This window comes from Malania oleifera, chromosome 6 (assembly GCF_029873635.1).
Source record: "Malania oleifera isolate guangnan ecotype guangnan chromosome 6, ASM2987363v1, whole genome shotgun sequence".
Taxonomy (NCBI): domain Eukaryota; kingdom Viridiplantae; phylum Streptophyta; class Magnoliopsida; order Santalales; family Ximeniaceae; genus Malania; species Malania oleifera.
Genome location: NC_080422.1, coordinates 37,761,231 through 37,774,712, shown reverse-complemented (window position 1 = coordinate 37,774,712; position 13,482 = coordinate 37,761,231). Strand labels below are relative to the sequence as shown.

Genomic DNA, 13,482 nt, shown 5'->3' with positions numbered 1-13,482 from the left:
TCATTCCTATCAGAGTGAGCTATTCCATGAATAGGCTGACAAAGTTATATGTGCAAGAGATAGTACGACTTCATGGCATCCCTGTTTCTATAGTTTCAAACCGAGACCTACGATTTACCTCTCGGCTCTTTAAGGGTTTGCAGGATGCCTTAGGATCGCAGCTCACTTTCAGCACCTCATTTCACCCGCAAACGGATGGACAATCATAGAGGACCATTCAGACCTTAGAAGATATGTTGCGGGCGTGTGTGCTAGACTTTGGGGACAGTTGGATTCAGTATCTACCGTTCGTGGAGTTTGCCTATAATAACAGCTACTAGGCCAATATAGAGATGGCACCATATGAGGCATTGTATGGTCACTAGTGTCGATCTCCATTATACTGGGATGAAGCAAGTGTTGGGACTGGAACTAATCCAGTAGGTCTCTCCAAAAGTCGAGCTTATCAGAGAGAGGGTTAGAGCAGCTCAGATTCGGCAAAAGAGTTATACAAATACTCACCGACGAGAGTTAGAGTTTGAGATCAGGGATAAGATATTCCTAAATAATGCCCCGATGAAAGGGGTGATGAGGTTTGGGAAGAAAGGGAAGTTAAGCCCTCAGTACATTGGGTCATTTGAGATCTTGGAGAGGATAGGTCCACTTGCTTACCGGATGGCATTGCCCCCAACACTAACCAAAGTTCATGACATGTTTCACATATCCGTGCTGAGGAAGTACGTGTCAGACCTTTCGCACGTGCTCAGTTATGAACCTCTGGAGATTGGGGATGCATTATCATATGAGGAGGTACAACAGTTGCGTACTAAGAAGATACCTTTAGTGAAAGTACTGTGGCGGAACCATGCAGTCAAGGAGGCTTCTTGGGAGTTAGAGGCTGAGATACACCAGAAATACCCATAGCTCTTCGGAGAGGGTTAGCTCTAGACAACTAAGGTAGGTTGTATGGTTACTAGTTACTTTCATGTATTTGAGAGAGAGTTTAGCATGAGAGTGTGATTTACGGAGACTTTACGTTGTATCCATGGTATTCCTTCGCCATAAGCGAGGGTATGTGATAAACTTGGGCTGGAACTACTATGTTGGTGGTTGCTGAATTTTCTATAGAGCTGAGTTGTAATGACCTAGAAAATGTTGACTATTTAAAATAATAAGAAGGATAATAAAGGAAAATGGAAAATAGAAGAAAAGGGAAAAGAACTATTAAAAGGAAATAAACAGGCGCTTGTCGACGAGTTGGACTTTCTCGTCAATGAGCAACCTACAGAGCCTCGTCGTTGATTATGCTTGTCTCGTTGATAAGGGTTTACCAAGAGAGGGTTTTGAATACCTGAATTTCATCAACGAGCTCTCGGTCTTGTCCACGAGTGGTGTTCTTGGGCTCGTTGACGAGGCCACGTGGCAAGTTGCTTATAAATAGAGAGAAATCAGTTTTTAGCAGAGGAAATTTTATTTTCTTCACTTTCTTTCTCTAAGCCATGGCTCCTCTACTTTCTCTCTTCGTTTCCGGCCTGGATTTAGCTCGGTTCGATGATCGGAAGCTATCACGAGACTCCTAGGAAGATTATCTGCAATATAGGCAGAGTAGATTTTCGATTTGAGAAGTTTGGGAAACATCCCAAAATCAGGGTAAGTGAGATAATTTAAGATTTTATTATTATTTTGACGTATTTGGAGCCTAGGAAGTATTATATGGGTATTTTTAAGAGATTTAAGGAATTTGGAATTTTTGGAATACAGGGTCTCATTTTGTTTGGATTTAAGCAGGAATTTCGAGGAGCAGGTAAGGGGACTTTATAATAGCTTTTTAATAATTTTAAATGACTAATTTCAGGTATAATTTCTACATATTTAGGTATAATTTTCTGAAACATGCTGGTATTGAAAATACTGATTTTATATATATTATATTGGGAAAAATCGTGTGGTTGAAACCATTCTTGTTAATTAAATGATTGTGAGCATTGTGGAATGATGAATCATTAAGATTGCGAGTAATGTTTAGCTGTGATTTCTGCCTGGTTGATTACACTGATTGATTGCAGATATTGATGTTGTGTATACTGTGTAGAACTGTGGATGTGTTGAATGATTGGTTGTTGTTGACTTGTGTTGTGGTTCATGTAAATTGTGATATAGCTTTGGCAGTGGTATAAGGAGGTTGTTATATCGTACCTAGTATAACCATCATATAACGTTGGCAGTGGTATGAGGCGGTCATTATATGAACGTTTATATTTGGAGGTAAACATTGGCAATGGTATGAGGAGATTGTTTACCTATTTACCATGAACAAAGTGTTTATTTTGTAACCTATGTGGTTTGAGTAGTCCTGTGTGGACACATATGCTGTGTGATTGGTTTGTCCTGTGTAGACCATGTAATATGTGTGACTGTTAGTCCTGTGTGGACATGTATGTTGTAATTGACAGTCCTGTGTGGATGTGTATGATGTGTGTGTTAGAAGTCTTGTGTGGACGATTACATATTGTGTGAATATATACCCTTTGTGGGCATGATTGAAGACTGTATGTTTATTCTGTGTGGATTGATTGTGATATGCATATATGTGTGGGGTTTTTTGAAACAAATATTGTTGGCTATGTGTGACTTTAGATAATTAAGTATTTTGGGTAAAGTAGATTACTCAACCCGAGGGCTTGTTAAGGAAGGTGAGTACTTTGGTAATTATTTGTGGATACCAGAGTAGAGAGAAGCCACTTGTATGGGTGGGTGACCTTTCCTATTCTCAGAGACTTTATTTGGATACATAACCCCAGGACTTATTGAGAAAGGTGAGTGCCTTGGTGTTAGCACTAGAGCAGAGGGAATCTACTTTTATAGGTGGGTAGACTTCCTTATTCTCGGGAATTATAAGTAAAATATCTAGGTATGTGGGCATGTCAATTGGATGATAGAGAAATTTACCTGGTGTGACTTGAACGTGTTATTTCAGCTGCTATTGGATTATAAATGCGTTTGTATGGATATTTTAATTATATATTAAACACTTCAGTCACACACTGTTATAAATTAATATTTCCTAACTAAGAGGTGTCTCACCCTGTCAATGATATAATCTTTTCAGGTTATCCTAGTGATCGAGCTTAGATAGCTCCAAGGCGGGGTAGTTTTGTGAGTGGTACCAGAACGATTATGTTTTTAGTTTTTTTATGTTATATATATTTTATTTAGGTTTTGTAATATGAAGAATTTGGTTGTAATTATTATGGATCTGCATGTGTAGATATAGAACTATGGTATTTTTTTTAAGTTATTTTATTATTCCCGCTGCGTAAATGGTATCAAGGACACGTGTCGGTCTCATAACACTCCGGGGCCCACATGGCGGGTTCGGGGCATTACATGAGTTGTAAGTTAGAGTACATTAGGCATCAGTTAGCAAATTTTGAGGACAAAATTCTTATAAGGAGGGGAGATTGTAGAAACCCGAACCCATAAAATAAGAAAATGGTAAAAAGAGGATTTTCATAGGCTTCGTCGACAAAGCCAATGTTCTCGTCGATGAAGGCCATTTAGTGCTTCGTCTCTAAAATTTAGAGTCTCGTCGACAAAGAAATCCCGACCGACGGGGAAAAATATCAAGTTTGGGTTCGTCGACGAACATTCTTCTATGGTTTGTCGATGAAGGACCAATTCGTCGACGAATTTGACCGAGTCAAAAGGCCTATAAATAGGATTTTTCATTGCTTAAGGGTTAAGAAACCCAAAATTCTTTCTCTCTCTCTCTCTCTCTAGAACTGACAACTTCTCTCTCTCTCTACAATTCTTCAACGTTTGTCGCCCATTTCAACGATCGAAAGTTACTGCGAGGATCAGGGAGCTAAGATCTACAGTACTAGTGAAGCAGATTCTTGTTTTCGTGAAAAGTTGGGATTTGGATTTTCGAGCATTTCAGTTTATTTTATGAGCAAATTTTCAAAATAATTTAACAGCGAATTTTCAATTTGAGGGTCCTAGGCACCACTCTAAAGCGAGAGTGAGATTTAAGGAATTAAGGAAATTGGTTGTTTTCAGGGGTCTAATTATTATCTGAAATTTATGGGCCTAGGAAATGTTAAAATAATATTTTATTTTAGATTAAATTGATTGAATTAGGATTATTGAGTCAAGGTTTGGGTGAGCACCGCAGGCATCGTTTTGGGGTCCCTTTTGCGTAGTTTCAAGAAACCAGGTAAGGGGATTAAGTTAAATCAGTAATTTTATGGAAATTGAATCAATTTAACTGTTATGTTTATATATATATAAAATAATTTAACAATTATTTTGAAAACCAACCGTTCAAAATGAATTTTACAAACCTAGGATATATGGTATGATATTTTTGAATAAAATGAACGGTGGAAAGCTTGTTTGTTTATATGGTTATGTTGAAATGTGGAAATCATGTGGCAGATGATTTAATTGGTATGGATTATTGTATATCTGGATTTGAGATTTTAAAATACTGAACTGTTTGTGAAATATTGAAATTGTTCGCGAAATACTGGAAATGCTTGTGAATAATGCAAGGATTTAATATGACGACTGAGGGCCGAGGCTTTGTTTAAATGGCTGTGAGCCGGATTGTATTTGTGGCTAGGGGCCGGGTTTTTGAAATAACGGGAAATATATATGAATTGATGTTTTAAATTGTGATTTCTATTATCTAAATTGCATGATATGCTTTAGAAACCCTAGGGACCAGTGTATTGTGAGCACGATACTATTGTTAGGGATTTGTTATGTGGCCGTGTGCACCCACACCTGTGCTGAGAGGTGTAGGGCAGCCTTATCCGATCTGCCTATGTGAGGTGAATGTACCCCCCTAGGTAAGGGCAATTGGACCAACAGCTGGAGCTGGATATACCTGCGGAGTATGTTAGCAGAGAGTACAGATGACTAATGTCTGGGTGGATCCCCGAGGACATTAGTCCAGCCTTCGGGTCGCACAACCCGTGCCATAGGGGAAGTAAATGGCGTATTTGTCACAGGAAGTGTCTTATATGCATATCTGTTAATTTATGTGAATACGAATAAATAATAAGATAACTTCGAGGGCTTGCTGAGAAAGGTGAGTGCCCTAATAGCAGTGATGGTATTAGAGTAGAGGGAAGTTACTTATATGAATGGGTAATCTTCCCTATCCTCGACTAATTGTGTGTGTAAGTGTAAAATAAGAATGATTTCATAAATGTGTTTATCTACTTAGTGAACTGGTTATTTCCTGTACACTAAATGCATGCTGGCCACACACTAACATTAACTTAGTCTTTCCCTTACTCAGTTGTGTCTCACCCCTACTTTACAAACTATCTTTTCAGAAAATCCTAAAGATTGGGTCTAGCAGGCTAGAGGAGCCGGGCTAGTGGTTTAAATTTATGTAGGTAGTATGTATGGATAGAAATTTTATTTTTGTATAGTTTTATGGGATATAATTATGTGAAAATGGAGATATTTGTGTATAAAGATAGTTAGAACTCTAGTAATGTAATTTGAGGATTTTGTATTTTATTTTCGCTACGTATATGTGTTTCATATATGATAAATAAGGTATCAGGTACACAGACGTCACTAAAGTAGCACCCTGGGCCCCACATGGCGGGTCAAGGCGTTACATAGATAATGCAATTGACACCGCCATTACCAAAATGTCAACGTCTTTTACCACACACAAATAAAAAAATATTAAATTTCAAAAAATCCCCCCAAAACAAAAGAGACTCAATAGATGGAAGATTTTTGCTTTTTTGAATTAAAGTAAGAAGGCCAAGCATCAATATTGAGATGGTGTAACTAAAGCTTAGGCCAAAATGGTTATATCTTTTGCCACACACAAATTAGAAAAAAAAAAATAGTTATTAAAATTTTAAAAACTCAAATAGAAAGAGACCTAATAAAAGGATTTTTTTGGTGCAAAACAAAGTGATAGAGCAAACTCCTATTGAAAACAAACTTGATTATTTGTAGAGTTATTTTACAATATCGAGGTCTATTGCAAAGTAAATAAAAAAATAGCGTTTACAGATAAAGACTTGCAATGCATATTCAGTGGCTTTAGAAAAAACAAACTATTTTATAAAGACAAATGCTAATGAATTTGTGAAGTAGAGTAGGAAATGTGAAAGGGCGGGTTTCTGCATTTGTGTAGGCTTTTGCATTTAGGCTTTGATGTGTGCATTGAAGGTGGAGGATTTAGAAAATTTTGGAATGAGAGGCATACGATGTGTAGGATATCCAAATGAGATTTGTAGAAGCTTTCAAGAGCAATGAACTTCTATTGCTAAATCTTGATTTTCTTTCTCTTTGTCATTTTTTCTACTCAACTAATCTTTGTAGGTGCCTTGTGGAAAAATTAGCTATTTTCTTTTTGTTAAAGTTAGTTTCTCTATTTAGGTTGATCGACTAAAATCATAGGTCAACCAACTAGGCTCTAGCCATTAGAGAGAAAAATTGATCGTTGAAGTTTTTGAAAGTAAGACTAGTTTATCACTTTCTTTAACTAGCTAACCACTCGAGCTTTTCCGCCTAGGCTGGTCGACCACCCCTAGCGAGGCAACCTTGAATAGTCCAATTTTGTTTCTTTTTTTTTTTTTTTTCTATTTTTAAGTGCCCTAGTGTCATGACCTTCATATTCTTAGAGATATACAAGATAAAATGCATTACAATTTGAGAGAAATGAATATAAATAAATCAAATAAAGTCTTAAAATCTTATATCATATTTTCACTCTAATAGCTCAAAATCCTGTTAAAAATAACTTAAACATGAAACCATTAGTCCAAAATAATATGTTATCATCAAAACCAGGTTAATAAAACCTTAGAGTTAAAAATCATTTTAGCCTTATTGCCAAAATTGAAACATAAGAGAATATATTTGCCGTCTCAACTTTTCAATTTCATAGGGAGTTCTTAACCTTTGATTTTATCCCTTAACAAACAAACACAAACTAACAGTACTATATCCTCATTACATAAACATCGAAGGCACATAAATATTCTTATTTAATGTTTTGTTTTTGGCTTTGGATAGAGATATAAAAGGGAGGGAGATGACAAGGCTATATGGGGCAGTGGGAGAGAGCCTAGGTTGCCTCTTCTTATTTCTTCGCTTATAGGTTGTTTTCTTATTGGTAGGGGTGCAAGCCATGTGGTACTATAGCTCATGGCTACAAACAAAGCTAAGGCTATAAGACTATTGTTCCCTTGAGAGATATATATATATATATATTAGGATTAAGCTAATTAGATATCATTGAGAATGATGCTAGCCTCTATGGACATGATCATGTTAGTTAAATTTTTGCATTATTTTATTCTCCCATCCCACTACAAATTCTGTGTTACATAAATATTTCCCTTTTTGTGGAGGGGTGTTGTTAAGAGGGGAGGAAGAGTTGTTGCACACTTAAAATAGATTCCCATTGAAGAATGAGTGAGTGCATTTATAGAGAAATGACAAAAGGGTGTGAGGTACCATTTTCCAACAAGAGAAGGACATGTCACATCTTGTTTAAGGGGAAGGAGTCAAAATATTAAGCTAATCAATTATGACGTATAATTATATTTTAGGTGAGAGAAAATAAAATAAAATAGGTGTCATCTAATTATTAAGTAAAATAACTATTAAGTCATTATTTTAGGGTAAAAAGTATTGTTGCTGCCAAGAATCGCATTATCTCAACTACTTCGTCCTTTGACTATGGCCACTTGTGAAGCAACAAATAAAATGGCTTAAAGGACCCGACATATACTCTTGGGGATCACTTTGATGCCTAAGTTAGAGAAAGGAAGGCTCAAACTGCAACAATAAATGTGAATGAGTAAGAATGAGATTTACCTCTCCCTATGACCCCCTTTTTATAGTAGTGAAGGCTAGTCTTTCCCCAGCTTGGCATTCATGAGGTACCATTATGCCTAGGGGGTTACGAGTAACTTATGGGCTGTAAGTAACTCATGCAAGTAACTTGTGGGCAATTATGTAAGCCATCAATTACTGCTTTAGTAACCGCGCTGGGAATTATTAATAGTTTAGTGGGAGTTACGCGAGACACCCAACATTACCTAAAGTCAATCTTACACCTGCCTACCTCCATGTGCATACTTGTAAATATTGGTGTACTGATTTTGGTTGTATCAGTTGCCCCCGAGCACTCTCAAATATTCAAAGCAAGTTTTCGAGAGTAATAATTTGAATTTGTTCCTTAAATAACCAATAAAGGAAAATTCAAATTAATGATGGCCTCATCCAAACATGTATACCTTATAGCCAAGGTTTATTTGATAACTAGCTTAATTCGAGCCGATTTCAATTCTTAATCAGCCCAATCTGAGCCAACAATTCTAGCCCCTAACTTTATCTGAGCCAAGGCTACCATAATAATCGGCTAAATTCGAGTTAGTTTCTGTAACGACCCAGAACATTTTAACTATTTAAAATAATAAGGAAGATAATAAAAGGGAAAAGGGAAAATAGAAGAAAAGGGAAAATAAATTGGAAAAAAGAAATAAATAGGCGCTCGTCGACGAGCAACCTTTTGAGCCTTATCGCCGAGTATGCTTGTCTCATCGACGAGGGTGTACCAAGAGAGGGTTTTGAACACTTGAATTTCATTGATGAGCTCACGGTCTCGTCCACGAGTGGTGTTCTCGGGCTCGTCGACAAGTCCAGACGTCCCATCGATGAGGCCACGTGGCAAGTTGCTTATAAATAGGAAGAAATCAGTTTTCAACGGAGGAAATTTTATTTCTTTCAGTTTCTCTCTCTAAGCCATGACTCCTCTGCCTTCTCTCTTCGATTCTGGGCCAAATTTAGCTCGGTTCGACGATCGGAAGCTACCACGAGACTCCTGGGAAGATTCTCTGCAATATAGGCGGAGCAGATTTTTGATTTGAAAAGTTTGGGAAACATCCCAAAACTAGGGTAAGTGAAATAATTTAAGGTTTTATTATGATTTTGAGGTATTTTGAGACTAGGAAGTATTAAATGGGTATTTTTCTGAGATTTGAGGAATTTGGAATTTTTGGAATATAAGGTCTCGTTTTGTTGATTTTAGGCAGGAACCTCGAGGAGTAGGTAAGCAGAGATACTTTATAATAGCTTTTTGATAATTTTAAAATAACTAATTTTGGGTATATTTTCTACATATTCAAGTATAATCTTTCTAAACCATGCTGGTATTGAAAATACTGTTTTTAAATATTTACATTATATTAGGAAAAATCGTGTGGTTGGAACTATCTTTGTTAACTAAATGATTATGAGCATTGTGGAATGATGAATCATTGAGACTGCGAATATTGTTTGGCTGTGATTTCTGCCTGGTTGAATATACTAATGTTGTTTATATTGTGGTAGAACTATGGATGTGTTGAATGATTGGTTTACTGTTGATTTTTGTTGTGGTTCATGTAAATTGCGATATAACATTGACAGTGGTATGAGGAGGTCGTTATATCGTACCTGATATAACCGTCATATAGCGTTGACAGTGGTATGAGGAGGTCGTTATATGGACATTTATATTGGGAGGTAAACATTGGTAGTGGTATGAGGAGGTTGTTTACCTATTTACCATGAATGAGGTGTTTGTTTTGTAACCTGTGTGGTTTGATTAGTCCTGTGTGGACATGTATGCTGTGTGATTGGTTTGTCCTATGTGGATCGTGTAATCTGTGGGATTGATTAGTCCTGTGTGGACCTGTCCTGTGTGGACGATTACATGTATGTCGTAATTGACAGTCTTGTGTGGACGATTACATTTTGTGTGGTCAAAGACCCTATGAGGGTATGATTGAAGGTTGTATGAATTATCTTGTGTGGAACTTTGTGAAATGTTTGGAAATGGTTGTGAGTAACTCTAATTAAGTATTTAGGGTAAAGTAGATTACTCCACCCGAGGGCCTTCTGAGGGAGGCGAGTACTCTGGTAATTATTTGTGGATACCAGAGTAGAGGGAAGCCATTTGTCTGGGTGGGTGACCTTCCCTATTCTTGGTGACTTTACCTAGATATATAACCCGAGGGCTTACTAAGAAAGGTAAGTGCCCTGGTGTTAGCACTAGAGCAGAGGGAACCTACTTGTATGGGTGGGTAGACTTCCCTATTCTAGGGAATTATCAGTAAAATATTTATGTTTGTGGGCATGTGATTGGATGACAAAAACATTGACCATGGTGTGATTATGAGCATGTTATTTTTGGCTACTAGTAGATCATGAACGCATTTGTATGGATATTTTAATTATATGTTAAACACTTCAGCCACACGTTGTTATAAATTATTTTTTCCTTGCTGAGAGGTGTCTTACCCCGTTGATGATTTAATCTTTTCAGGTTATCTAGGTGATCGAGCTTAGATAGCTCCAGGGCGGGGTAGTTTTGTGAGTAGTTATCAAAACAATTATGCTCCATTTCAAGAAAAGGAGCTGATGGATCCAGGATTTAGGGTATGAAACCACGCCCTAGCTTTTCCTTTAAAAGTGGCTACAAATGCTCAACAGATGATTGCATCAGGCACACCTTGTAGTTGCATCAACACCCTAAATGTGTCCAAGTGATCCAAGGGATCAGGAAACTCATCATATGCCTCCACACTAGGCATTTTAAAATCGTTTGGATAGCTATCTTCTTGTCAAGCACTACTTCCATCTGATTAACCTTTGGGCCATGCTCCTCATGATCCTTCTTCTGCTGCAAGATCATAGCGAACATGTCTTCTACCCTACCCTCCTTTGGAATGTTAGAAAGTCACTTAGTGGCACACTCAAGTTATCAGTCGGAGAACTGATTGGAGATATTGGCTTTCCCCAGCATGTTCTGATATGGAATTATATGATGTGGTCATGATCGAGGACGGAAAACCTCCCAAGAAGTTCCTACATACGACACCAACTATTGCTTCCAAGAATCGCACTATCTCAACTGCTTCGTCCTTTGACTATGGTCACTTGAGAAGAAATAAATAAAATGGCTTGGAGGACTTGGGGTGTATTCTAGGGGATCACTTCGATGCTTAAGTTAGAGAAATGGAGGTTCGGATTGTAACAGTAAATGTGAACGAGTAAGAATGAGATTTACCCCTCTCTGTGACCTCTTTTTTATAGTTGTGAGGGTTAGCCTTTCCTCAGCTTGGCATTAATGAGGTACCATTATGCCTAGGGGGTTACAAGTAACTTATGGGTTGCAAGTTATTCATGCAAGCAACTTGCATGCTGTTATGTAAGCCATCAATTGTTGCTTTCATAACCACACTAGGGATTATTAATAGTTTAGTGAGAGTTATGCAAGACACCCAACGTTACCCAAAGCCGACCTTATGACTGCCTGCCTCTATGGGCATATTTGTAAATATGAGCGTATTGATTTTGGCTATATCAGATACTTATCTCCTTTGAGGTTTAGTAATATATATAAATACACCTTCTCTGAAGGTTAAAAAATCTCAAGAAACTTTTTGATGTAGGACGGGTAAGGGTGGCTTAGTCCTATTGATAACCCTCAAGCAAGCACATACACCGTAAACACTTTAAATTAATAATTTAATCAACCAAATGTAAACATTATGAACTAGGCTATGATTCACATGTTTAAAGGATTCTGAAAAGGTGTATGGTTTGTCCAGAAATTAAATCCCAATTGTTCCTTTACAAAGGAATCAAGTAATATGCTGAAAAGATGCTATTTCAAAAATTCAAGAAATTAAATCTTTTCAGCATATTACATTCTTGAATTTTTGAAATAGCATCTTTTCAGCAAATTACTTGATTCACATGTTTAAAGGATTTTGAAAAGGTGTATGGTTTGTCCTGAAATTAAATCCCAATTGTTCCTTTACAAAGGAATCAAGTAATATGCTGAAAAGATGCTATTTCAAAAATTCAATAATGTAAGTTCTATGATAGCACAACAATATTCCCACGATTGATATGAGCAAGTGATAATAATATTGCAAACTAAAGGTTCAGGGAAATTTCAGTCACCTGGACTTCAGGGTTCAGTCACCTGAAAAATTTAGAAACAGAATTCCTGACTGGTAGTAGCGGTTAGTCAACTAAACCAACAACTTCAACCACCTAAACACTTATGAGTTTTTAATAAAATGTAGGAATTCAAAAGTTGTTTTAACAAGGATTGCTGGGCTTCAAGTAAGGGGTTTACAGTCAACAAGGGCTTATGAAAAATAAAAATCTTACCAAATGAAATCGTTGGATGACTTGATATTATCCACCACAAGCTTTGATCATGTTGGAAAATCCTTGGAACAAGCTTTTAACACAATGATAGAAGTGGAACTGTTGTGTGTATATAAATGGCCGCGTGGGGTGTCTGAGGGATGGGTGGGAATTATAATAGTGTTGGATAGGGTGGTCTCTCACCACGTGATCTCCAGAGAAAACGCTTGTAGTCTCACACTACGCAATCAAAATGATTGGACAAGTTTCAAACTTTAACAAAGAAATTCTTCTCAATGCTCAATATCAACTCTCTCTGCAAAATTCTTACAATGATTCAGAATAAAAAGACTTAGCATGGGGGGCAATACATTAACACACTCACACAACTCTCACCGGCATGGGGGACAAAGCATAGTAAACACACAAGGTAATTAAAATCTACACTTAATTCTAACACCATAACTATTATCACAACTTACTAAACACACGTGCAAGTTTAGTTGTCTTACATTTTTACAAATTAAATATAGGATTCAAGGATGTGCCAAGAGGGAAGTTTAAAACTGTGTGTGGCCCATGTAGCATAGTCGTGTGGGGTTCACATGACCATGTGGGGCCCACACGGGTCTTAGACTCAAACTTGCTTCAATATATCGACTATGGACCTCACGCACCAAAAATTTTTAAGTAGTTTTCAAATAACTCCATGGGTACCTATAAAATAATTTGTATGATTGTGGACGTCGAGAGATTGTTCACGTGTTACCATATCGGCGAAGGAAACAGTCAAGGCCCATTGATCCCCATATCTTTTTAGAGATTTTAAAAAATCTTACTAATATCCCTTGAGGTTTCTAAAAAAGAAAACATCGACCCCCCCTAGTTTTGATAAGAAGACAAACTTTTTGAGAGGTATGGGTATCCCAAAAATCAAATGTTAAGGGAGGTACGTGAAACTTCTGAAATCTCCATTGAGTTTAAAAATTTTTGAAACCTAAAGAGAGATTTTTGTCTGTTTGCTAAATGTTAGAGGGGTTCTTAAACCAAACCTGAGAGGAGGTTAGTATTTTTGGTTCTATTAAATATATTTTAATATTTATATTTTTATTATTTATTTTGAAACAAAATTAATATGAATTAAGTATAATTTTAATTTATTTTATAATGTATAATTAAATCATTTTTGGATTTCGAATTTTCGTAATTTTAGCTGTGATTTTTTAATTTTAATTTTTTATGTCTTTTTCATGAAAATAATAGCCACTCCTACACAAGGGTAATGGCAAAACACGACTTTCCGTTGTA

General features: G+C 36.8%; 1 protein-coding gene across 1 annotated transcript; it reads left to right on the top strand.

Moving 5' to 3' along the window:
- Positions 1-555: 555 nt before the first annotated feature.
- Positions 556-903, top strand: LOC131158563 (uncharacterized). The gene has a single exon (XM_058113431.1). The coding sequence runs from the start codon at positions 556-558 to the stop codon at positions 901-903; it is 348 nt and encodes a 115-aa protein (XP_057969414.1).
- The last annotated feature ends 12,579 nt before the right edge of the window (positions 904-13,482 follow it).

Bases quoted from the DNA above. Each gene is read 5' to 3' on its own strand.
- LOC131158563 (XM_058113431.1), top strand. From the start codon at position 556: ATGAAAGGGGTGATGAGGTTTGGGAAGAAAGGGAAGTTAAGCCCTCAG.